This window comes from Colius striatus, chromosome 18 (genome assembly GCF_028858725.1).
Source record: "Colius striatus isolate bColStr4 chromosome 18, bColStr4.1.hap1, whole genome shotgun sequence".
In the NCBI taxonomy this organism is placed as follows: Eukaryota; Metazoa; Chordata; class Aves; order Coliiformes; family Coliidae; genus Colius; species Colius striatus.
This window is the reverse complement of record NC_084776.1, coordinates 8,316,764-8,341,289: the sequence shown is the minus strand read 5'-3', so window position 1 is coordinate 8,341,289 and position 24,526 is coordinate 8,316,764. Positions and strand designations below refer to the sequence as shown.

The window sequence follows — 24,526 nt, the reverse complement described above, 5'->3', positions numbered from 1 at the left end:
GTTTGCAAAAGATGCTGCAAATCTTGGCACAAGGGATTCTTTATTTGGGAGTGCTCAGGGCTGCTGTGTGGGCTGGCTGAGGAACAGGAGAGGCACCACAGTGTTCCCCCTCTCCAGCTGCAAACAGCAGTGGGAGAGAAGCATGTCCCTTGTGCAGAGCCCAGAGTTTCTCCTGTACTAACTGCTGTTGGCCTGTTCTAGAACTGAAGCTCCAGCTCCCTCCTCCCTGGTCTCTGCATCTGCTGCTGCTCCCCAGCTCTCCCCTGACAGCACATGGTGGGGAGCAGCAGTGTAAACACCATTTCCCAGGGTTTTGCCCCAAACTGCCCTTTCCTGACTGTTGAAAGCTGCCTAGTCCATGCTTGGGCCGGAGCTGGCTGGTGTTTCCAGCCCAACTCACTACGCTGCCTGTGCCCTGGCATCTTGAGAATCATCCCTCAACTCTCCCATTGCTGAGGCCCTGCAGAGGGCTGGTTTTGTGTTAAGGATGACCCACCTTATCACCCACCTCCAAGAGCCCCTTGCTGCAGCCTTGCCTGTGAACTCCAGGTGTGGGACTCCACCTGCCCCAAGCCCATTACCCAACCTCATTTGTGCCCCTTCCCAGCTGCTGCCTATCACTGCTGTTATCTCTCGGTCCTTCCTCCTGCTGCCCACCCTCCTCCCCACCAGCAGCTCCCTTGCAGACAGGTTTATGCCTCTCTCCCTCTCCTTTCTCAGGGCATCATTCTCCCCTCTCCTGTGGGCACAGCACTAGCACAGGCATCCCTTGCTGCTCCTGTGCCTGTAGTGCAGGACCCAACACTCTCCCTGAATTACCAAACTCCACAGGAGACAGATGCTGACTGCTCCCACAGGCCACAGGCAGCAGGGACGCAGCGGGCCAGCTGCCAGGGTTGGTGTGACCCTGTCTGGGGCTGGTGACCCTCATGTGCCCTGCACAGGGAGCCACAGGCTTTCCCCGCTCAGGAGGGGCAGGTTCCCCGCGGGGCCCCGGGAGCAGGATCTGGGCATGACTCCAGAGAAGAAAGCAAATTTCCAACCACAAAGCCAAATTACAATGATACAGTGGCTTGACCATAAAACCTCTCCACAATGGATGTTACAAGGAGAAAGCCAAGAAATGACAGAGCTATCCTGCATGAAATTGCAGGAAGAGCCTTGCAAGAGATTTGAGGTAGAAGAGGGGGATCACAAGCCAGCAACACTAGGAGCAAGGCAGCTGATGGCCAGGCTGCACATACCAGCTGAGCAAGAGGTTATCCAGGATCTGGGCACACCTCTGAAAGCTACAGCTGGTGGGGTTTTCCTCAGGACTGAGCTGACTCCTGGCAGGTTGTAGAGATGAGGCAGAGCTTTGGCCCAGCCTTGCTGTCTCCTCAGAGCAGTGGATATTGCTGTCAGCATTTGGGTTTTGTCTCAGGAGCCTGTGGCTGCCTGAAGCCACAACCCACAGAAGCTGTGAGGTGAGCTGTGGCACAGAAGCTGACAGCAGAGGAAGGTTTACCCAATCACCTGCATGTCTAACGTGGCCATAGCCACCAAAACAGGCAGCTCATGCTTCTCCAAAACCAAGGGGTCAGCATGCTCCACTGCAACCAGTCCAGCTGGTAGAGAGGTAAAATTAGCAGCTCAAAAGGAACAGAAACAGAAACCAGAGCACGCTACTATTACCAAATTCACCTTGATCATCCCTGATCAAGTGCTGTAGAAGATACATCAGGATGGCAGAAACACGTCTCCTCGTCTTTCCTGGTTCATCAGAGAGGGATGAAAGCTGAAAATAGAAGGGACCCAAACAGTGTCCATTGCTCTTGGCTTGCATTTTTTTTGCTTGATGGTCCAAGTCTGGCAAACCTGAAGCATCACAACATGTGTGTGTCCCACCAGATCTGCATTTCTGCAGCAGTGCCTGTGCTGGGGGAGAGCTAACTGAATAATTACACCTGTCCCTTTTCAGAATGAACCACAAACCTTGGCAGAGGACACAGGTGAGAGAATAAGGGAGGTGGTAGCTGGCAGCAAGCCATCAGCATCCCTAGATGGGCACTGGGCCCATTGTGTCCCAAATATAGGCAGCTTTTCTTAAGACAGTGCCTCTGGAGCTGTGCCAGCTTTGCAGACTCTGTACAGCTGCATGTGGTGCATGTTCTCACACTGCCCAGTAGGGATGGAAAAAGGCCTGAGGCCACCAGGCTTCACCCTCATCTCAGCTACACCTCGTGGCTGGCTGCTGTGGCCAGAGGCCTTCCCAGGGCACATGCGGGGTGCAGATCCAGCTGGATGTCACCTATGATGTGTCCCTCCAGGTGAGCCGTCCCAAAGGCCAGCAGTAGCCCTGGGTGCAGTCAGGGCAAACACATGGCCTGTGGTGTGTGCCCAACCAGGGCTCAAGAAGAGTGTTAAATTCACTGCTCTGGGTCAAAGCTCATGTGATGTTTTGGGAGCTCTGTGCTTGACCATGGAACAGGCACTGAGCCATAGTGACACTGCTCATCCCTCTGAGCCCCACTGGGGTCTTGTGCCCAGGCCATCGTGGAGGTGGCTTGGGCTTGGCTGCAGGGGCTGGCATGCAATCCATGCAGGGCAGGGGCATGGAGAATGGCCAGAGGGACAGCTTTGGGGCTGGCAGGGGCACGGGGGAGAGGGACAGCTTTGGGGCTGGCAGCAATCACCAGCAGCTCAGCTTTGTGGTGCTGGCAGGAGGCTGATGTGGGGCCCTGGGCTGCTCCAGGCTGGCACTGCTGTGGTAGTCTACAAACCCCATCCCCTGAGGCTGCAGACAGCTAAAAGTGTCCTCAGTTCCAGCCCTCCTGGCACCACTGAGGCCCTGGGAGAAAACCTGACAGCTCAGGCAGGAATTTGCTTTGTTGATTATTACCAAGCCCAACAGCCCTCCAGCAGCAGCCTGCCCCAGCTTACAGCTGGAGAAAGATTTCCTCTGTGATGACCATTTCCCCATCCCCCATCTCTGCATTTAGATAGGAAATGAGAGGCTTCTGGGCTGTATCTACAAGCCTAATGGATTCAGGCTGGATGTGGCAGTGAAAAACATCCAACCCTGGGGGCCTCAGGTAAGCTCTTGCCCTCCCACTGAGCAGTCCTGACATGGCACACCCCGTGCCTCAGTTTCCCCACCTGCAAGAGAGAGACATGATGGTGCCATAAGGTGCTGAGGTGTCATTTGGAATCTAGGGGGGAAAGAGAAGGTCTAGGGATACAGTCAGCATCAGCAGCCCTACATGCAGCACCCTGCTTCTGCCCTGAAAGCAGCTAAGAGCCCTGGGAGGCTCAGGGTACTGGGTTCCAATGGACCTAGCTATCCCACCACTGAATCCCTGTGGGAGCTGGAAGCTGTGAGGCTGGAAGGTCTAAAGGCAGGGACGGGGACTGCAGGAGTCCCACTGTCTATGGGTGGGCAGAGGGACTCCTCTGCCAGCCTAACTGCAGCACCCTGTTGCCAATCCCTACATTTCATTGCTCTCATAGGTGTGATGCTCTCCTCTCCCTGCAGCCACCCACGAGGCATTCTCTACCTTCATATGACCTGATCTAGGTGAACCTGCTTCTGCAGGAATGATGGACTGGATGATCTCTCAAGGTCCCTTCCAACCCTATCATTCTCTGATTCTATGGCTCATTTGACTTGGCACAGTGGAAAGCACCCAATCCATCCTCCATCACCAGCCTTGCTCTGCTCTTTCCCTTTTATCCACCTCAGGTCTCCTCTTCGGATCCTGTCACCATGGAAATCCCCCCCAAGAGCCCTGATGGGAGTGAGAAGTCTCAGTGCAAGGAGCTGCTGAGCAGTAACACAGGCAGCACCCTCTGCAGCAGCTCTTGCAGTGAGTCTGTCTGGACCAGTGCATCCAGAAGCAAGTGGGAGATTTACCACAAGCCCGTCATCGTGGTGTCGGTGGGAGCAGCCGTCTTCCTCTTTGGGACGGTCATCACCAGCCTGTCTTGCATCCAAATCAAGAACAGAAAGGTTTATAAAATGTGTGGCCCTGCTTTCCTGTCCTTGGGACTGATGCTGCTGGTTTGTGGCCTCGTCTGGATCCCCATCATCAGGAAGAAGCAGAAGCAGAGACAGAAGTCACAGTTTCTGCAGAGCCTCAAGTCCTTCTTCTTTAACCGCTGAGGGCAGCCCAGGACCTGCCTGGGAAGACACTTCTCCCCTCTACCCACCTCTGCCAGTTAGCCATAGAAAGAAACATCTTCTTGTACTCTCTTAGAGGATTTCATGCCACTTAAGTCTTTTCCCTGCAGGTGAAACAAGCTATAGCAGCCTCCAGTGTGAAGATTAGAACCACAGAATCTCAGAGTGGTGGGGGTGGGAAGGGCTCTGCAGAGCTGATCCAGCCCAAGCCCCTGCTACAGCAGGTTCCCCTCCATCAGGGGCACAGCAACGTGTCCAGGTGGGTTTGGAAACCTCCTGAGAAGGAGCCTCCACACCCTCCCTGGGCAGCCTGGGCCAGGGCTCCCTCACCTCAACAGTAAACAAGTTTCTCCAGTTTAAATGGAAGATTTTGTGTTCTAGTTTATGTCCATCACCCTGTTATGTCACTGGACTTTAGGTACTTAGAAGTGTTAAATTACCTTTGTATTTCATACTGGTCATGTGCCTTGGGTGAGGCTCTCCCAAGGTGATGTGCTCAGAGTAAATCTGTGATGAGATGTGAGGAGTGTGTGGGAGGCACAAGGAAGTGACTGGGAGAGGATGAAGCCTGCCTAGGTGAGGAGAGGAGATTTATCAGGTCTGTCTAACCATTTACTGCCCAGATGTTGGAGGGGACAGTGAGGTAGAGAAATATTAACTGAAGGGATAGAAAGATTAACAGCTTGAAGATCAGCATGCAGATGGGATGCTGACCCCAACAGTGGGAACTCTCTACTTAGTTGCACAGGGTATAAATGGCTGATTACTGCTGTGAAGTTGGGTGGACTTTGCATTTGTGCATGCAGTGCAAAGAGCTCCTGGCATCATTCCCTCCCAGGCTGAGCTGGAGCACATCAGGCAAATGGAGAAGCAGGATATCCTGGGGGCTGCTCACAAGGGTTCCATTAGAAGCTGACATCAAATGCATGGTCCACTGTGGCCCAGCAAAACTCCAGAGGACTGACAAAAAGTGGAACCCTGCCCCTGTGCCATGGGACCACCGATGTCTATGTCCCTCTGAAGTGGGAGGCTGCAGGGGCAGCAGGTGTCCACGGGGGCTGAAACAGGATGATGGACCACAGACCAAAAAAGAGACAGCAGAAGCAGCTTTTGCTCTCTTACTTCCTTATCCTAACAGTGGGGGATGCTGGAGAGATCCATGAAGAGCAGAAAGGGTTGGGTCCTGAGCTGGCTCCTCCTGCTGCTGCTGGAGTCAGCACTGGGCTAGAGGGACCTTTGATCTTATCACAGGGCACTTATGTCATTGGGTCATTCCCATGCACCTGCAAAGAAGTGCTCCCTAACATCCCTCTCTGCTCCCACAGGAGCCTCTGGTGTGACACTGTCCTAGTTTCAGCTGAGATAGAGCTGATTCTGCTCCTAGCAGCAGGTACAGTGACAGGCTTTGGATGTAGAGTGAGAAGGATGTTGCTAACACAGGGATGTTCTGCTTGTCACTGAGCAGTGCTTATCTTCAGTGAAGGGCTTTCCAGCCTCAGCAAGGAGCAGGGAGGGAACATGACCAGCACAGCCCACCCCAACTAGCCCCAGGGCTATTCCATACCACAGACCATCATGCCCAGTATAGAAACAGGGGGAGTTGACTGAGAGGGGCAGATCTCTGCTTGGGCATCAGCCAGGGAGTGGGGAGCCAACTGCATTGGGCAGCACTTGTGTTTCCTTGGGCTTTATTTCTCTCTCTCCTTGTCATACTGCTTTTCATAGTTCCTGTGTGACCTGATCTAGGTGGGACCTGCTTGTGCAGGGGGTTGAACTGGGTGATCTCTAAAGGTCCCTTCCAACCCCACCATTCTGTGACTCTACGATTACAACTGTTATTAGATGGCCTTATTATTGCTGCTGCTATTGTTATTCCTTTACTTCATTTTAGCTATTAAACTGTTCTTATCTCAACACACAAGCTGTACTATTTTTTCCCACGGTTCTCCCCCCATCCCACTGGCACGGGAGTGGCTGCATGAGTCTGAGCTTCTGCCTGGGCTTAAACCACGGCAATGCTTTGGATCAGACCAAAGAAAACCACACTTTAAGAATGTATCAGGTTATCCAGCAAACAGAACTCTGCCCAGCTCTCACTGAAGCAAGCTCGGATGTGACCTGCCAGCTTGCCCTGCTCTATAAAAAGAGCAGGAAATCCAGTACAAAATTCATTATCTCACAGAGCAGCTCAAAGAGGAAACGTTTCTGCTGCACCTCAAAGCTCAGCCCCCAGCAAACGTGCTGGGCAGGCTCTGCTGAGATGGCAGCCTGCTACACAGCTCTGCAACAGCTTCTTCATTCATTAACAACAGCTAATCCTGCCCAAAGATTCTGCACAGGTGGTGCTCCAGCCTGTGCCTGTTGCCCCTTATCCTGGCACTGGCCACCACACAACAAACACAGGCAGCAGCGGCCTCTCCAGCACGTTCCCGAGAGAGGCGTTCCCTCAGTCACCGCGGGGCCGGGCCTGGGCCGCTGCGGGGCCGTGTCAGCGCTGGCCGGCGCCGGCCCCGGCAGCTGCAGGGGAAGCTTCTGGCCGGGCTCCGCCTGTGGGGGCCGCTGTTGCCCCGGAGCGGGCGCGCAGCGGTCCGAGCACACAGCGGCCCCGCGCGGGCCCCGGGCGCGGCGGGTTCGGGGCCGGGGCCCGGGCTCGGGCCTTCCAGCGCTTTCCAGCAGCTTCCAGAGGCCGCACAGCGCATGCGCCGGGGCGGAGATATAAAGCGGGGGACGAGGGGCGCGGGGTGCATTCGCTGGTCGACCATGCGGCTGTGTTTGGCGTGTCTGTGGGTCCCGTGGGCTCTGTCTCCTGTGGGGTCGCGGCGCTGCCCGTCGGAACCTTCCCCCAGCGCCTCCCCCGGACTGTTTTGATCCCATCTCTTCATCTCTCTGCTCCCTCTTTGAATTCAGCCCTCTCGGCGTGGAAGATCAACATACGCAGAGAGATGGATTTGCTTTGGATTTAATGCCTGAATTCGACTTGTCCCATTTCTGGCCAATGCCATTCTACAGATACTGTGAAGAATACAGTTGATCCAAGATGGAATCAGCATTATGACCTGTATATTGGGAAGTCGGATTCAATTACAACCAGCGTGTGGAATCACAAGAAAATTCATAAAAAACAGGGAGCTGGTTTTCTGGGTTGTGTGAGGCTCCTTTCAGATACAATCAACCGCCTTAAAGACACTGGTTTTCGGAGACTGGATCTGTGCAAGCTTGGTCGGAACCTTCCCCCAGCGCCGCGGGCTGCAGAGAAGCAGCAGCGTCGGACAGGTAAGCGGGCTGTGTGGGGCTGGGCATTTCCCGCGGGGGCTCCGCGAACGGTTCTTTCTCTGTCTCTTTATTTCTGTCTTTTCTCCTTTCGTCGTTATTTGTTGTGGGAAAAATAGTCAGGAACCGGCATGGCCTCACTCAGCCTGTCCCAGCTGCTGGACAGTGCCTTCGGGCTTCGTGAGGAAAGCTCTGTTTCCCTTAATAAACTGCAGAGGGTGCTGGATGCCATGCTGGGACACCTGGGCCTGCGGGACGCACCGGCCGAGGCCCCGATGGAGGCTCCCCTGGCAGCGGGGAGCTCGCCCTCCCTCCTCGGGCAGGGCCCGGCCCCGGCCCTCGGCAGCGGCTCCTCGCCCCGGGGGTCCCTCCAGCGCCTGGGGCCGGGCGCGGGCAGGGCTGGAGCCGGCCCTGCTGCCTGCGGGAGCGCAGCGGCTGCCCCGGGGCAGGGCCGAGGGGCTCGGCGGGACCCTCCCTTGGGGCTGACCCACCAACCCCCTTCTCCCAGGCCGTGGCTCTGTCCCAGGATGTGCTCACGCAGATCGGCGGGATCCAGGCGGCGGAGTCCCGAACGGGCAACGAGATCCGGACGCTGCAGGTGAGCTGCTGCCGCTGCCCCGGGTGGCCGCTGGGCCCTCCCCTCTCCCTGCCCCTCGGCCCGTGCCCTCGCTCCCCCTCCCTGCCCCACAGCCCTGGGGCTCGCCCCACGGGAAGGGCACCAGCAAAGCAGAGCCAGCCGTGTGTCCCAACAGGACCACGAGCACCCCGGGAGAGGAACCGGTAGAGCCCATCTCTCTGCATCGGGGCAAGGTCCCCAGCATTGCTGTAGGTCCCATCTTCTTCCCAGCTAAGAACCGCTGGGAAGATCTGGGGCTGCAGGCTCATCCCTTGATCCTTTTCTTCCCCAGGAAAGGCTGGAGCAGCTGGAGAGGAGGAGTCCCGGCGGTTCAACCTTACAACTTTCCAGTCTCTTTGCTTTCCTTTTTTCTTTCACTGCTCAGTTACAATAAATGAGTTTTAATTCTGTTTCCGAGAGTCCATGGAACCTGCTCACCCAAGTGTGAGAGGGCTCTTTGCATTACCGACTGTTGGGGTAAGCAAAGGGCTGGGCCAGAAGCCCGGGCAGGGGGAGGGCCGGGGCTGTCCCAGGGGCAGGGCCGAGGCTTGGGGGCGGCTGCAGCTCAGCGAGCGCCGGGCTGAGGCCCCAGCACATGGTGCCCGCGGCCCACACATTTGTTTACAGGGAGACTAGATTTTATTACCAGGGGCTGTCTAGTACGAGGTTGTCTAGGCTGTTCACAGGCTCCCTGCCCACTCCCCGCAGCCCTGGTGCTGGCACAGGTCCCTCAGCAGGGAGGGGACACGGGGCTGCAGCACGAAACAGGGTTGGGGTCTAGGTGGGTTTTCAAACCCCAGGTGACCTCTCTTGATTGGAAGAGCCTGGGTGTTGCGAGGCAGGATGGTCCAGGGAGTGCCCGTGTCAGGGTCAGTGCCCGAGGCCACGGCTGAGCCCCCTCACCAAGGGCTGCACAAGTCACATCAGTTCCACGAGCTCGTCTGCAGGCTGGATCAGACCCAGCCCCGGGGAGGGTCCCCCTGCAGCGGCTGGTGATGCCAGCAGGCATCTCCTCCCATCCCTTCTCCATCAGCAACCTAAACCTTCCCCTCCAGCCACCAGCTCAGTCTGGGGCTAAGGGCAAACCTCAGCCCTCACCTCTTGCCACCAACTCCTGCCTCTCCGCTTGCAATGACGGCCTTTAAGCCATTAACCCCCTCTGGCATTGGGGCCACAGGCAGCAGGGACGCAGCGGGCCAGCTGCCAGGGTTGGTGTGACCCTGTCTGGGGCTGGTGAGACCCTGTCTGGGGCTGGTGACCCTCATGTGCCCTGCACAGGGAGCCACAGGCTTTCCCCGCTCAGGAGGGGCAGGTTCCCCGCGGGGCCCCGGGAACAGGATCCGTCCAGCGACAGACACGCTGTTCCAGACAGCAGCGACACGGGGCACAGCGTGTGGCTCATCCATCTATGCAGCAGGGAGGGCTGCAGCTCCCCTTGAAAGTGGGGGTGGAAGCTGTAGAGGGTCAGATTTCTCCTCTCACCTGTCACTAAATCAAAGGCCATTTGGTTTTAATCTCTGGGCAGGCGTGTTTAACCCTCTCCTGTGTGGCTGGGTGTCCCCATGCTGGGGTGAGGACCTGCCTCAGTGACCCCTGACAGGGGCAGCTCACTGCCAGCCCTCTCCTCTCTCTCATTTTCACCTGTCTCCTATCCAGAGCACATTCTCGGCAGGAGAAACGATGCTTCACCTCACGAGGCTGTTCCCTGGCCACAGGGATGAGCAGCAGCTGGGGACACGCTGCTCGGCAGACACGGTGCCACTGGGGTTTCTCATTACTGATCGCTTCCTTCTCACCTTCTCAGCTGGAACACTGCTGACAACGCAGCCACTCTCACGTACACCATGGACTTATCCTCGGGCAGCAGCAGGAGGCAGAGGCACGGGTGGGTCATGTGGGGTGGGAGCATCCCCTGGGCACAGGCTGCCTTTGCTGCCTGTGTGTCCTGCCATGGGGCGCTGAGGCATGTGGGGCTGGGGGACCCCAGTGCAGCAGCCAGACATGGATCAGCTCCATCAGGTTCCAGAAGCTGTCCCAGACTCTTGGAAACGCTTCATGATGCTGCAAACTATTTGCTCTCACAGTTCTAAGGATGTTTCACTGCCCACAGGCGAAGCAGAGTGCTCCTGTCAGCGAGGTGCCCACGTGCCAGCAGTGCAGGTTACTGGGGCACCAGGGCTGGAGCAGTGCCCAGCACTCCCAGCTCAGTGCTGTAGCACAGAACATTGCTCTTGGCTTCCTTAGCAGTGCCTGTCCCCTCTGAACCATGACACTGAGATAGGAGCTCCTCAGAAACACATGTGGATGAAGCACGGGCTGTTCCTGAGGGTTCCAAGCATCTCGGTGGTGCAGTGGCCCAGGGTGCTGGTGGGGAAGGTCTGTGCATGCTTTGGGTTCCTCCTTACACAGTCACTTCAAGGCTTGCTTGTGAAATAAAAAAGGAGTGTTTGCAAAAGATGCTGCAAATCTTGGCACAAGGGATTCTTTATTTGGGAGTGCTCAGGGCTGCTGTGTGGGCTGGCTGAGGAACAGGAGAGGCACCACAGTGTTCCCCCTCTCCAGCTGCAAACAGCAGTGGGAGAGAAGCATGTCCCTTGTGCAGAGCCCAGAGTTTCTCCTGTACTAACTGCTGTTGGCCTGTTCTAGAACTGAAGCTCCAGCTCCCTCCTCCCTGGTCTCTGCATCTGCTGCTGCTCCCCAGCTCTCCCCTGACAGCACATGGTGGGGAGCAGCAGTGTAAACACCATTTCCCAGGGTTTTGCCCCAAACTGCCCTTTCCTGACTGTTGAAAGCTGCCTAGTCCATGCTTGGGCCGGAGCTGGCTGGTGTTTCCAGCCCAACTCACTACGCTGCCTGTGCCCTGGCATCTTGAGAATCATCCCTCAACTCTCCCATTGCTGAGGCCCTGCAGAGGGCTGGTTTTGTGTTAAGGATGACCCACCTTATCACCCACCTCCAAGAGCCCCTTGCTGCAGCCTTGCCTGTGAACTCCAGGTGTGGGACTCCACCTGCCCCAAGCCCATTACCCAACCTCATTTGTGCCCCTTCCCAGCTGCTGCCTATCACTGCTGTTATCTCTCGGTCCTTCCTCCTGCTGCCCACCCTCCTCCCCACCAGCAGCTCCCTTGCAGACAGGTTTATGCCTCTCTCCCTCTCCTTTCTCAGGGCATCATTCTCCCCTCTCCTGTGGGCACAGCACTAGCACAGGCATCCCTTGCTGCTCCTGTGCCTGTAGTGCAGGACCCAACACTCTCCCTGAATTACCAAACTCCACAGGAGACAGATGCTGACTGCTCCCACAGGCCACAGGCAGCAGGGACGCAGCGGGCCAGCTGCCAGGGTTGGTGTGACCCTGTCTGGGGCTGGTGAGACCCTGTCTGGGGCTGGTGACCCTCATGTGCCCTGCACAGGGAGCCACAGGCTTTCCCCGCTCAGGAGGGGCAGGTTCCCCGCGGGGCCCCGGGAGCAGGATCTGGGCATGACTCCAGAGAAGAAAGCAAATTTCCAACCACAAAGCCAAATTACAATGATACAGTGGCTTGACCATAAAACCTCTCCACAATGGATGTTACAAGGAGAAAGCCAAGAAATGACAGAGCTATCCTGCATGAAATTGCAGGAAGAGCCTTGCAAGAGATTTGAGGTAGAAGAGGGGGATCACAAGCCAGCAACACTAGGAGCAAGGCAGCTGATGGCCAGGCTGCACATACCAGCTGAGCAAGAGGTTATCCAGGATCTGGGCACACCTCTGAAAGCTACAGCTGGTGGGGTTTTCCTCAGGACTGAGCTGACTCCTGGCAGGTTGTAGAGATGAGGCAGAGCTTTGGCCCAGCCTTGCTGTCTCCTCAGAGCAGTGGATATTGCTGTCAGCATTTGGGTTTTGTCTCAGGAGCCTGTGGCTGCCTGAAGCCACAACCCACAGAAGCTGTGAGGTGAGCTGTGGCACAGAAGCTGACAGCAGAGGAAGGTTTACCCAATCACCTGCATGTCTAACGTGGCCATAGCCACCAAAACAGGCAGCTCATGCTTCTCCAAAACCAAGGGGTCAGCATGCTCCACTGCAACCAGTCCAGCTGGTAGAGAGGTAAAATTAGCAGCTCAAAAGGAACAGAAACAGAAACCAGAGCATGCTACTATTACCAAATTCACCTTGATCATCCCTGATCAAGTGCTGTAGAAGATACATCAGGATGGCAGAAATATGTCTCCTCATCTTTCCTGGTTCATCAGAGAGGGATGAAAGCTGAAAATAGAAGGGACCCAAACAGTGTCCATTGCTCTTGGCTTGCATTTTTTTTGCTTGATGGTCCAAGTCTGGCAAACCTGAAGCATCACAACATGTGTGTGTCCCACCAGATCTGCATTTCTGCAGTAGTGTCTGTGCTGGGGGAGAGCTAACTGAATAATTACACCTGTCCCTTTTCAGAATGAACCACAAACCTTGGCAGAGGACACAGGTGAGAGAATAAGGGAGGTGGTAGCTGGCAGCAAGCCATCAGCATCCCTAGATGGGCACTGGGCCCATTGTGTCCCAAATATAGGCAGCTTTTCTTAAGACAGTGTCTCTGGAGCTGTGCCAGCTTTGCAGACTCTGTACAGCTGCATGTGGTGCATGTTCTCACACTGCCCAGTAGGGATGGAAAAAGGCCTGAGGCCACCAGGCTTCACCCTCATCTCAGCTACACCTCGTGGCTGGCTGCTGTGGCCAGAGGCCTTCCCAGGGCACATGCAGGGTGCAGATCCAGCTGGATGTCACCTATGATGTGTCCCTCCAGGTGAGCCGTCCCAAAGGCCAGCAGTAGCCCTGGGTGCAGTCAGGGCAAACACATGGCCTGTGTTAAAGAAGAGTGTTAAATTCACTGCTCTGGGTCAAAGCTCATGTGATGTTTTGGGAGCTCTGTGCTTGACCATGGAACAGGCACTGAGCCATAGTGACACTGCTCATCCCTCTGAGCCCCACTGGGGTCTTGTGCCCAGGCCATCGTGGAGGTGGCTTGGGCTTGGCTGCAGGGGCTGGCATGCAATCCATGCAGGGCAGGGGCATGGAGAATGGCCAGAGGGACAGCTTTGGGGCTGGCAGGGGCATGGGGGAGAGGGACAGCTTTGGGGCTGGCAGCAATCACCAGCAGCTCAGCTTTGTGGTGCTGGCAGGAGGCTGATGTGGGGCCCTGGGCTGCTCCAGGCTGGCACTGCTGTGGTAGTCTACATCCCCTGAGGCTGCAGACAGCTAAAAGTGTCCTCAGTTCCAGCCCTCCTGGCACCACTGAGGCCCTGGGAGAAAACCTGACAGCTCAGGCAGGAATTTGCTTTGTTGATTATTGAAATCTGATTACTGGATGCAAAGCATCCACCTGCCCAGTCTCTTCCACCTTCCTCATCCCTGATACCTGCTGGGCTTCCCAGCAGCAGGGCAGACCAGGCATGAGCAGTATTCCCTGATCCAGCCTCCTGTCCTCCTCTCCTCAGCTGAGCCCTGAGGCAATAGTGGTTAATGTAATGCTCAGCCCTTCCCATTTACCATCATTCTTCCTCTGTGCTAAAGGCACTTTGTTTCTGGGAAAATGTGCTTCCTCCTTGAGCTGGTGATAAAACAGTATGCCAAAAAGCCACAGTGCTGCCCCAGCAGTCACAGGGTAGAGGGTTTTGCTGTGCTCCTTTTACCAAGCCCAACAGCCCTCCAGCAGCAGCCTGCCCCAGCTTACAGCTGGAGAAAGATTTCCTGTGTGATGACCATTTCCCCATCCCCCATCTCTGCATTTAGATAGGAAATGAGAGGCTTCTGGGCTGTATCTACAAGCCTAATGGATCCAGGCTGGATGTGGCAGTGAAAAACATCCAACCCTGGGGGCCTCAGGTAAGCTCTTGCCCTCCCACTGAGCAGTCCTGACATGGCACACCCCGTGCCTCAGTTTCCCCACCTGCAAGAGAGAGACATGATGGTGCCATAAGGTGCTGAGGTGTCATTTGGAATCTAGGGGGGAAAGAGAGGGTCTAGGGATACAGTCAGCATCAGCAGCCCTACATGCAGCACCCTGCTTCTGCCCTGAAAGCAGCTAAGAGCCCTGGGAGGCTCAGGGTACTGGGTTCCAATGGACCTAGCTATCCCACCACTGAATCCCTGTGGGAGCTGGAAGCTGTGGGGCTGGAAGGTCTAAAGGCAGGGACGGGGACTGCAGGAGTCCCACTGTCTATGGGTGGGCAGAGGGACTCCTCTGCCAGCCTAACTGCAGCACCCTGTTGCCAATCCCTACATTTCATTGCTCTCATAGGTGTGATGCTCTCCTCTCCCTGCAGCCACCCACGAGGCATTCTCTACCTTCATATGACCTGATCTAGGTGAACCTGCTTCTGCAGGAATGATGGACTGGATGATCTCTCAAGGTCCCTTCCAACCCTATCATTCTCTGATTCTATGACTCATTTGACTTGGCACAGTGGAAAGCACCCAATCCATCCTCCATCACCAGCCTTGCTCTGCTCTTTCCCTTTTATCCACCTCAGGTCTCCTCTTCGGATCCTGTCACCATGGAAATCCCCCCCAAGAGCCCTGATGGGAGTGAGAAGTCTCCTCAGTGCAAGGAGCTGCTGAGCAGTAACACAGGCAGCACCCTCTGCAGCAGCTCTCGCAGTGAGTCTGTCTGGACCAGTGCATCCAGAAGCAAGTGGGAGATTTACCACAAGCCCGTCATCGTGGTGTCGGTGGGAGCAGCCGTCTTCCTCTTTGGGACGGTCATCACCAGCCTGTCTTGCATCCAAATCAAGAACAGAAAGGTTTATAAAATGTGTGGCCCTGCTTTCCTGTCCTTGGGACTGATGCTGCTGGTTTGTGGCCTCGTCTGGATCCCCATCATCAGGAAGAAGCAGAAGCAGAGACAGAAGTCACAGTTTCTGCAGAGCCTCAAGTCCTTCTTCTTTAACCGCTGAGGGCAGCCCAGGACCTGCCTGGGAAGACACTTCTCCCCTCTACCCACCTCTGCCAGTTAGCCATAGAAAGAAACATCTTCTTGTACTCTCTTAGAGGATTTCATGCCACTTAAGTCTTTTCCCTGCAGGTGAAACAAGCTATAGCAGCCTCCAGTGTGAAGATTAGAACCACAGAATCTCAGAGTGGTGGGGGTGGGAAGGGCTCTGCAGAGCTCATCCAGCCCAAGCCCCTGCTACAGCAGGTTCCCCTCCATCAGAGGCACAGCAACGTGTCCAGGTGGGTTTGGAAACCTCCTGAGAAGGAGCCTCCACACCCTCCCTGGGCAGCCTGGGCCAGGGCTCCCTCACCTCAACAGTAAACAAGTTTCTCCAGTTTAAATGGAAGATTTTGTGTTCTAGTTTATGTCCATCACCCTGTTATGTCACTGGACTTTAGGTACTTAGAAGTGTTAAATTACCTTTGTATTTCATACTGGTCATGTGCCTTGGGTGAGGCTCTCCCAAGGTGATGTGCTCAGAGTAAATCTGTGATGAGATGTGAGGAGTGTGTGGGAGGCACAAGGAAGTGACTGGGAGAGGATGAAGCCTGCCTAGGTGAGGAGAGGAGATTTATCAGGTCTGTCTAACCATTTACTGCCCAGATGTTGGAGGGGACAGTGAGGTAGAGGTAGAGAAATATTAACTGAAGGGATAGAAAGATTAACAGCTTGAAGATCAGCATGCAGATGGGATGCTGACCCCAACAGAGTGGGAACTCTCTACTTAGTTGCACAGGGTATAAATGGCTGATTACTGCTGTGAAGTTGGGTGGACTTTGCATTTGTGCATGCAGTGCAAAGAGCTCCTGGCATCATTCCCTCCCAGGCTGAGCTGGAGCACATCAGGCATATGGAGAAGCAGGATATCCTGGGGGCTGCTCACAAGGGTTCCATTAGAAGCTGACATCAAATGCATGGTCCACTGTGGCCCAGCAAAACTCCAGAGGACTGACAAAAAGTGGAACCCTGCCCCTGTGCCATGGGACCACCGATGTCTATGTCCCTCTGAAGTGGGAGGCTGCAGGGGCAGCAGGTGTCCACGGGGGCTGAAACAGGATGGTGGACCACAGACCAAAAAAGAGACAGCAGAAGCAGCTTTTGCTCTCTTACTTCCTTATCCTAACAGTGGGGGATGCTGGAGAGATCCATGAAGAGCAGAAAGGGTTGGGTCCTGAGCTGGCTCCTCCTGCTGCTGCTGGAGTCAGCACTGGGCTAGAGGGACCTTTGATCTTATCACAGGGCACTTATGTCATTGGGTCATTCCCATGCACCTGCAAAGAAGTGCTCCCTAACATCCCTCTCTGTTCCCACAGGAGCCTCTGGTGTGACACTGTCCTAGTTTCAGCTGAGATAGAGCTGATTCTGCTCCTAGCAGCAGGTACAGTGACAGGCTTTGGATGTAGAGTGAGAAGGATGTTGCTAACACAGGGATGTTCTGCTTGTCACTGAGCAGTGCTTATCTTCAGTGAAGGGCTTTCCAGCCTCAGCAAGGAGCAGGGAGGGAACATGACCAGCACAGCCCACCCCAACTAGCCCCAGGGCTATTCCATACCACAGACCATCATGCCCAGTATAGAAACAGGGGGAGTTGACTGAGAGGGGCAGATCTCTGCTTGGGCATCAGCCAGGGAGTGGGGAGCCAACTGCATTGGGCAGCACTTGTGTTTCCTTGGGCTTTATTTCTCTCTCTCCTTGTCATACTCCTTTTCATAGTTCCTGTGTGACCTGATCTAGGTGGGACCTGCTTGTGCAGGGGGTTGAACTGGGTGATCTCTAAAGGTCCCTTCCAACCCCACCATTCTGTGACTCTACGATTACAACTGTTATTAGATGGCATTATTATTGCTGCTGCTATTGTTATTCCTTTACTTCATTTTAGCTATTAAACTGTTCTTATCTCAACACACAAGCTGTACTATTTTTTCCCACGGTTCTCCCCCCATCCCACTGGCACGGGAGTAGTGTGTGAGTGGCTGCATGAGTCTGAGCTTCTGCCTGGGCTTAAACCACGGCAATGCTTTGGATCAGACCAAAGAAAACCACACTTTAAGAATGTATCAGGTTATCCAGCAAACAGAACTCTGCCCAGCTCTCACTGAAGCAAGCTCGGATGTGACCTGCCAGCTTGCCCTGCTCTATAAAAAGAACAGGAAATCCAGTACAAAATTCATTATCTCACAGAGCAGCTCAAAGAGGAAACGTTTCTGCCGCACCTCAAAGCTCAGCCCCCAGCAAACGTGCTGGGCAGGCTCTGCTGAGATGGCAGCCTGCTACACAGCTCTGCAACAGCTTCTTCATTCATTAACAACAGCTAATCCTGCCCAAAGATTCTGCACAGGTGGTGCTCCAGCCTGTGCCTGTTGCCCCTTATCCTGGCACTGGCCACCACACAACAAACACAGGCAGCAGCGGCCTCTCCAGCACGTTCCCGAGAGAGGCGTTCCCTCAGTCACCGCGGGGCCGGGCCTGGGCCGCTGCGGGGCCGTGTCAGCGCTGGCCGGCGCCGGCCCCGGCAGCTGCAGGGGAAGCTTCTGGCCGGGCTCCGCCTGTGGGGGCCGCTGTTGCCCCGGAGCGGGCGCGCAGCGGTCCGAGCACACAGCGGCCCCGCGCGGGCCCCGGGCGCGGCGGGTTCGGGGCCGGGGCCCGGGCTCGGGCCTTCCAGCGCTTTCCAGCAGCTTCCAGAGGCCGCACAGCGCATGCGCCGGGGCGGAGATATAAAGCGTGGGACGAGGGGCGCGGGGCGCATTCGCTGGTCGACCATGCGGCTGTGTGTGGCGTGTCTGTGGGTCCCGTGGGCTCTGTCTCCTGTGGGGTCGCGGCGCTGCCCGTCGGAACCTTCCCCCAGCGCCTCCCCCGGACTGTTTTGATCCCATCTCTTCATCTCTCTGCTCCCTCTTTGAATTCAGCCCTCTCGGCGTGGAAGATCAACATACGCACAGAGATGGATTTGCTTTGGATTTAATGCCTGAATTCGACTTGTCCCATTTCTGGCCAATGCCGTTCTACAGATACTGTGAAGAATACATTTGATCCAAGATGGAATCAGCATTATGACCTGTATATTGGGAAGTCGGATTCAATTACAACCAGCGTGTGGAATCACAAGAAAATTCATCAAAAACAGGGAGCTGGTTTTCTGGGTTGTGTGAGGCTCCTTTCAGATACAATCAACCGCCTTAAAGACACTGGTTTTCGGAGACTGGATCTGTGCAAGCTTGGTCGGAACCTTCCCCCAGCGCCGCGGGCTGCAGAGAAGCGGCAGCGTCGGACAGGTAAGCGGGCTGTGTGGGGCTGGGCATTTCCCGCGGGGGCTCCGCGAACGGTTCTTTCTCTGTCTCTTTATTTCTGTCTTTTTTCCTTTCATCGTTATTTGTTGTGGGAAAAATAGTCAGGAACCGGCATGGCCTCACTCAGCCTGTCCCAGCTGCTGGACAGTGCTTTCGGGCTTCGTGAGGAAAGCTCTGTTTCCCTTAATAAACTGCACAGGGTGCTGGATGCCATGCTGGGACACCTGGGCCTGCGGGACGCACCGGCCGAGGCCCCGATGGAGGCTCCCCTGGCAGCGGGGACCTCGCCCTCCCTCCTCGGGCAGGGCCCGGCCCCGGCCCTCGGCAGCGGCTCCTCGCCCCGGGGGTCCCTCCAGCGCCTGGGGCCGGGCGCGGGCAGGGCTGGAGCCGGCCCTGCTGCCTGCGGGAGCGCAGCGGCTGCCCCGGGGCAGGGCCGAGGGGCTCGGCGGGACCCTCCCTTGGGGCTGACCCACCAACCCCCTTCTCCCAGGCCGTGGCTCTGTCCCAGGATGTGCTCACGCAGATCGGCGGGATCCAGGCGGCGCAGTCCCGAACGGGCAACGAGATCCGGACGCTGCAGGTGAGCTGCTGCCGCTGCCCCGGGTGGCCGCTGGGCCCTCCCCTCTCCCTGCCCCTCGGCCCGTGCCCTCGCTCCCCCTCCCTGCCCCACAGCCCTGGGGCTCGCCCCACGGGAAGGGCACCAGCAAAGCAGAGCCAGCCGTGTATCCCAACAGGACCACGAGCACCCCGGGAGAGGAACCGGTAGAGCCCATCTCTCTGCATCGGGGCAAGGTCCCCAGCATTGCTGTAGGTCCCATCTTCTTCCCAGCTAAGCAGTGCTGGGAAGATCTGGGGCTGCAGGCTCATCCCTTGATCCTTTTCTTCCCCAGGAAAGGCTGGAGCAGCTGGAGAGGAGGAGTCCCGGCGGTTCAACCTTATAACTTTCCAGTCTCTTTTGCTTTCCTTTTTTCTTTCACTGCTCAGTTACAATAAATGAGTTTTAATTCTGTTTCCGAGAGTCCATGGAACCTGCTCACCCAAGTGTGAGAGGGCTCTTTGCATTACCGACTGTTGGGGTAAGCAAAGGGCTCGGCCAGAAGCCCGGGCAGGGGGAGGGCCAGGGCTGTCCCAGGGGCAGGGCCGAGGCTTGGGGGCGGCTGCAGCTCAGCGAGCACCGGGCTGAGGCCCCAGCACATCGTGCCCGCGGCCCACACACTGGGTATGGCCCCAAAGGGTGGCTGTCGGCAGAATGGGGGGACGCTTTCTGTCTGTGGTGTCCAGCGACAGGACAAGGGGTAACGGCCAGAAGGTGGAACACAACCAGTTCCACTGAAACACGAGGAGAAGGTCCTTTGGTGCTGAGGTGAGGGAGCCCTGGCCCAGGCTGCCCAGGCAGGGTGTGGAAGCTCCTCCTCGGGAGATTTCCAAACCCACTTCGACACGTTCCTGTGCCCCCTGCTCGAGGGGAACCTGCTCTTTTTTTTCCTCAATTAGTTTTGCCTTAGCCTTATTAGCTGTATTATTATAATGAGCTGACCTTCTTGGAGCTGTTAAAATAGCAGCAAGGCTGTAGGATTCTCAGGTCTAAAATGTGCCTTCCAGAATGCAGAGGGCAGGACTTAGTCCTCTCCCCGTGGCCGGTGCCAGTGTTCCCAGGCCCTGGCTATGGGCATTACCAGCCCTGGGAACCCACTGGCACCTCAGTGCTCCCACTCTGGAAGCTTGTACTCCCTTCTCTCTCTCTGTGGCCCTGCTCATACTGAGCCAATCTGCTGTGGCAGCAGAGGACACTTGCTGTTGTAAATGCACCTGGTTAATTGACCTTGCTCAAGCAAATTTCCCTGAAATCCCTCATCAAAGGGCGATGGGTCTGTTTTGTAACAGCTCCTGGAAACCACCTCTCATCTAGTTTGTGCCACAGAGCCTCGATGGGCTCTCTCACCTCCCACTGTGTGGTGCAGCCACTGCCCTGCTGCACTTCCCACACCTAAAGCAGCAGCTCGGGGCCTGGGAGAATAGGGGAATCACACACAAAGGGGTTTAAAACTGGCAGTGCTCACTTATCTCTGGTGCTGACCTGACAGATGAGCGTGAGAAGCAGCAAAGGGAGGAGGTGCTGTGGAGGCAAGATAGTCCTGTTTTGGCTGTAAATGATGGGATCAAGCAGAAAAAAAACCAGCTTCAAATCAGTTCCAGCAAAGGCCACAGTGTCCAGAAAGAGTTAATGACTTCATTAACTGTGATATTAACACCCCTTTGACATATCTAAGTATGATAATAAGCAAAAAGAGGTACATGCTAAATGTCTATGACTGTGTGGCTTGGGGACCTGGCACTGCCTGTAGCCCGTTGTCCACTCCTCCAGCCCAGCCCCTGTAGAAGCCCTAAATCCCCCAGGGAGGAACCCTGGTTTAAGGAACTAGTTTTAGGAGCTGATCAGGGATGAAGAGAAAGCCTGTGGGGACTTGGGGTGACATTTGGCACACAGGTAGCAACCTCAAGGAGGATCAGGAGTGTGGAGATCCCTGGGCAGGCAGGGGCTCCCTCCAGGCTCTGAGTCAGGCCACCCGCTTGCAAGCAGCAACCTGAAGAGCTCAAACCTGGCAGGTGAAAGTAGAACAAAGAGCAGAGCTCCTCTCTTCAGCCCCTGAGTTTGGGTCTCCTGGTTCAGGGAGGGCAGAGTCATAAATTTTGGGTGTTTGTGATTTGCAGCTCCATGGAAAGTGCTGCCAAAAAGTAACTAGTTTTCAGGCCTGAAGCAAATTACTAGCTGGGGGCAGAGGGACACTGAAGCTGAACAAGCACCAAGCTGCAGCAGGGGGGCTCGGTGTCAAATTTAAACCCCAAGACAATGCAAGTGCTTTTCCTAACTTCCTGCAGCCCCCTCTTTGCAGGAAGCTTTGCAAGGAGGTTTCTTTATGCCTTCTGAACTGCAGGCTCCCAGGGCCTCCTGCAGCAAAGCAGTGTCAGCCTCAGAGCAGCATCCCTCCTGGGGCAGAGCAGTCCAGTTGTCATCCCAAGCTGTCTTAGGAGTGCTCAGTGGGAGAGGACAGAAGCCGTGTCTTAAAATGTGAGCTTTACAAAGTGCCAGTATCCCACCTCATGTATACAAATCGATATGTAGGGAAAATAAAAGGGAAGGAGTGGGCTTTAAACAAGGCAGGACAGAGCAGGCAGCACCTGGAAGTGTGCAGAAACTGCAGGAGGCCATCCTTATAGCCATTTCTGCACAGGATGCTTCACCTGCCTTTGCTCAGCAGTGGCTTTGCAAACACAGCCTGACAGACCCTTTTCTCTGAGTCCACCTGAGGGCTGGAGCTGAATGCAGCCCTGGTGTGAGGCTCAGCACACAGCCATGCCCTTCCCTGCCCCCAAGGCACACATCCTGTGTCATCCAGAGCGTGACACAGCGCTTGCAAATGCAATCCATGAAGCAGCAGGACCAGAGGAATGCCAGACACATCTGGCTGTGCCAGGTCACCCTGCACCACTGGCACTTGGCACATGGAGCCAGGACAAAGCCCTCGCCTCTGTTTGCTCCTGTTTGGGCATTGCCAGCGGCCTGGGCTTCGGAGGCCAGCAGCTCGGGAACAGTAACTCACCGTAGGGTTAGTTTGTCTTCATGCTGAACTCCTCCTGGAGATGTCAGCTGCCAGAACGTGTCATTTCTGCTTCACAACGCTGCCTCAGCGGTCTGTGGATGTGACAAGAAACAGCAGCCTTGAAGGAAGGGCTCAGTCTGGACGGCTCTTCTCTAACAAATGAGTGCAAGCAGAGCTGGGCTGAGCTGGTCACTCAGGACTCTGAAGGGGCCAGAGACACCTCTGGAGGTGGGGACATGCTGTGAGCTGGCCTCAGTCACTGGAAGGTGCTCTCAGGTCCAAAGGCCAGACTTGCTCTTGCCTTAGAGAGTTCTGCTCAGACGGTTGAGTGCAGGAGCTGCTGCCTGCCCACCCCCGGCCTCCAGCAGCACATCCCTAGGACACAGGGGTTAGTGGAGATAAGTGGTTGCTGCCCTCCTGGCAATGGGCAGGCAGGAACAGCAGCTGGCAGAGCTTTTGGAAGGAGATTGTGGGGTGAGTGTGCTCGTGGGGCTCCTTCTCCCCACTTGGGAACACCTCAGAGAGGCATTTGGGTGCTCTCCTCTGGGTGCCCACAGCCCTGATAGACCTCAGGCTCCTGCAGAGGGCTCGTATGGGAGGGCAGAGGCTGCAGCCCATGGCCCCAGGGACACAACTCCCCTGCAGCCCAGACAGACAGTTGGCCACTTGCAGTTTTACACTTTTTCTTTTGCAGGGAACAGAGCAGTGCTTTGCCTTCCTTGACTCAGTTTACCTTGTAAAAACAAACCTCACTTCTCTTCCTGCAGAGGGTTTTGCTAACACCCCTGTCCCAAAGCACTCAGCAAGAGGAGCTGTGGATTGAAGGCTGTGACTTTTTTCCTTCCCACATCCCTGCTGTGAAATGAGAAGGAATTTGGCCAGCGTCAGCAGAAGGAGCCACATCCATCAGCTCTGATTAAATACAGACAATTGTTTTGAACCTGATTGAAAGAGAGGAGAGAAACACGTGAGCGCACACATAGGTCACTGCCCAAGGAAAATAAAGCCAGCTGGTTGCTGCAGGAGGTCCTGACTCATGAGGTGAGTGTGGCCCCTTTGGGAGATGTGAAGAGGTCCTCAGACCCTGGTGTTGTATCAGCATCCTCTGCCCTCCTAGTGCCACTGCAGTTACCCCGGCCTTGATAAAAATGAGACTTGATTTTGAGCATGAAGCAGCTGCACGGGGTATGTTACCACTGCCATCTCACCTCTGCTTCACACTGGTGCCAGAGCAGGCTGATGGAAGTGAAATGCACATTGATCCCCGTCCTGAAAGCCACCAAAGAGCCACAGAGCTCTGCCCAGGCCCTCAGGAGCAGCTGTGACGCCAGGAGATGCCACAGCCCTGCAGGGAAGGAGGAGGGAGCAGGGAGCCCTGAGTCTCCCTTTTTCCACTGAGCTCCTAGATCAGTATAGACAGTGTCCCCTGCTCTCCACTCCCCTCCTACAAACTTGCTCTGGGGTTCTTTGGCTTTTATTCCCAGAGCATCCCTGCTGCAATCTCTCCCACAGGGGACAGTCCCCAACGCCTCTGCTCACACAGAGGCCTTTTCTTGTTGGCAGCTGGTTTGGAGGTATCCAGGGCATCCTGCAAACCAGAGGCACAGCAAGACTCTACCTTTGGAGTAGGGCTGAGTCCCTCCACAGCAGACTCCAGCAGCAGGCAGTGAAAGTGCCACAACAAGGCTCACTGACACCACTTTGAAACAGGAGCAACTCAGGGAAACCAAGAGAGCTCAAGGGCCGGCTGGATGTCAGGAGTGCAGAGCAACACTGAGCCAGGCAGGCAGGAGCTGAGCAGGACGGTGCCCCTGGGCAGAGCAGGGATGGCTGCTGCTGATCCTCGCTGACAGAGAATCTGTTTGGAACATGAAGCGTCCTGACAGGTGCTGGAGCCGCCGAGCCCCGGGAGGCCAAGGCAGCGGCTCTGGCAGTGCTGTCAGGAGCCCTCAGAGCTGTGGGGATGGTGTGAGGAGAGAGGGAGGAGGCTTCCTCCTCCAAACCTAACGGGTTTAAGAAGAGAGGTTCTGGAGGAAGCAGTCCCAAATGCTGACACTCAACAGAAAGCTGCAGCCAAGGAGCTGCCATGCTGGGCGAGCAGTGCCCAGCTCGTGGGCCTCCAGGGTGGAGAACACACAGCCCATGTTGTGGGACTGGGCACCTTCAGAGGGAACATCCAGCTCTCTTTTTTTCTCCCCAGTCTTGCTTTCATAGAATCACAGTATCATTTTGGTTGGAAAAAGCCTTTAAGATCACCGAGTCCAAGCCCTCCCCTCACCCTGCCAAGCCCACCACTAACCCATGGCCCTCAGCACCTCAGTCTGGGGCTGCTGAGAAGAGTCCCATAGATCCATCCTTGCACATGCCTTGAAAAAGGAGTAGTTTGGCCATAATGGCAAAAATCAGCTCAGCTCTGAGACAATACTGAGGTCACTTTTGCTTCATGATATAAAGGCTTATATGTATGTCCTGTTTTATACTATGTCTTGTTATTTAAGGACAAGGGGTCACTGGGGAAAGGGTAGAAGACTGTGACATGAAAGCCTCAGGAGGCAGTGGGCAGTGACAGGCAGCCTCCTGGGGCAGGCAGCATCACTGCAGGATGTTTACAACGTGACATTTTCATGTAC

At 55.8% G+C, this 24,526-nt stretch overlaps 2 protein-coding genes and 2 long non-coding RNA genes across 4 annotated transcripts; all 4 read left to right on the top strand.

Moving 5' to 3' along the window:
• The first annotated feature begins 3,727 nt into the window (after window positions 1–3,727).
• LOC133627210 (phosphoinositide-interacting protein-like) lies at window positions 3,728–4,260 on the top strand. Its single transcript, XM_062011130.1, has one exon. It carries the CDS (start codon window positions 3,746–3,748, stop codon window positions 4,139–4,141), a length of 396 nt encoding a protein of 131 aa, XP_061867114.1. The 5' UTR covers window positions 3,728–3,745; the 3' UTR covers window positions 4,142–4,260.
• Window positions 4,261–6,896: 2,636 nt separating this feature from the next.
• Window positions 6,897–8,493, top strand: LOC133627199 (uncharacterized). Its single transcript, XR_009820016.1, has 3 exons — window positions 6,897–7,432; window positions 7,938–8,027; window positions 8,338–8,493. It is a non-coding gene; the product is annotated as an uncharacterized LOC133627199 (long non-coding RNA).
• A 6,059-nt stretch (window positions 8,494–14,552) lies between these two features.
• Window positions 14,553–15,071, top strand: LOC104549120 (phosphoinositide-interacting protein). The gene has a single exon (XM_010208952.2). The coding sequence runs from the start codon at window positions 14,571–14,573 to the stop codon at window positions 14,967–14,969; it is 399 nt and encodes a 132-aa protein (XP_010207254.1). The 5' UTR covers window positions 14,553–14,570; the 3' UTR covers window positions 14,970–15,071.
• A 2,693-nt stretch (window positions 15,072–17,764) lies between these two features.
• LOC133627205 (uncharacterized) lies at window positions 17,765–19,271 on the top strand. Its single transcript, XR_009820019.1, has 3 exons — window positions 17,765–18,279; window positions 18,785–18,874; window positions 19,185–19,271. It is a non-coding gene; the product is annotated as an uncharacterized LOC133627205 (long non-coding RNA).
• The last annotated feature ends 5,255 nt before the right edge of the window (window positions 19,272–24,526 follow it).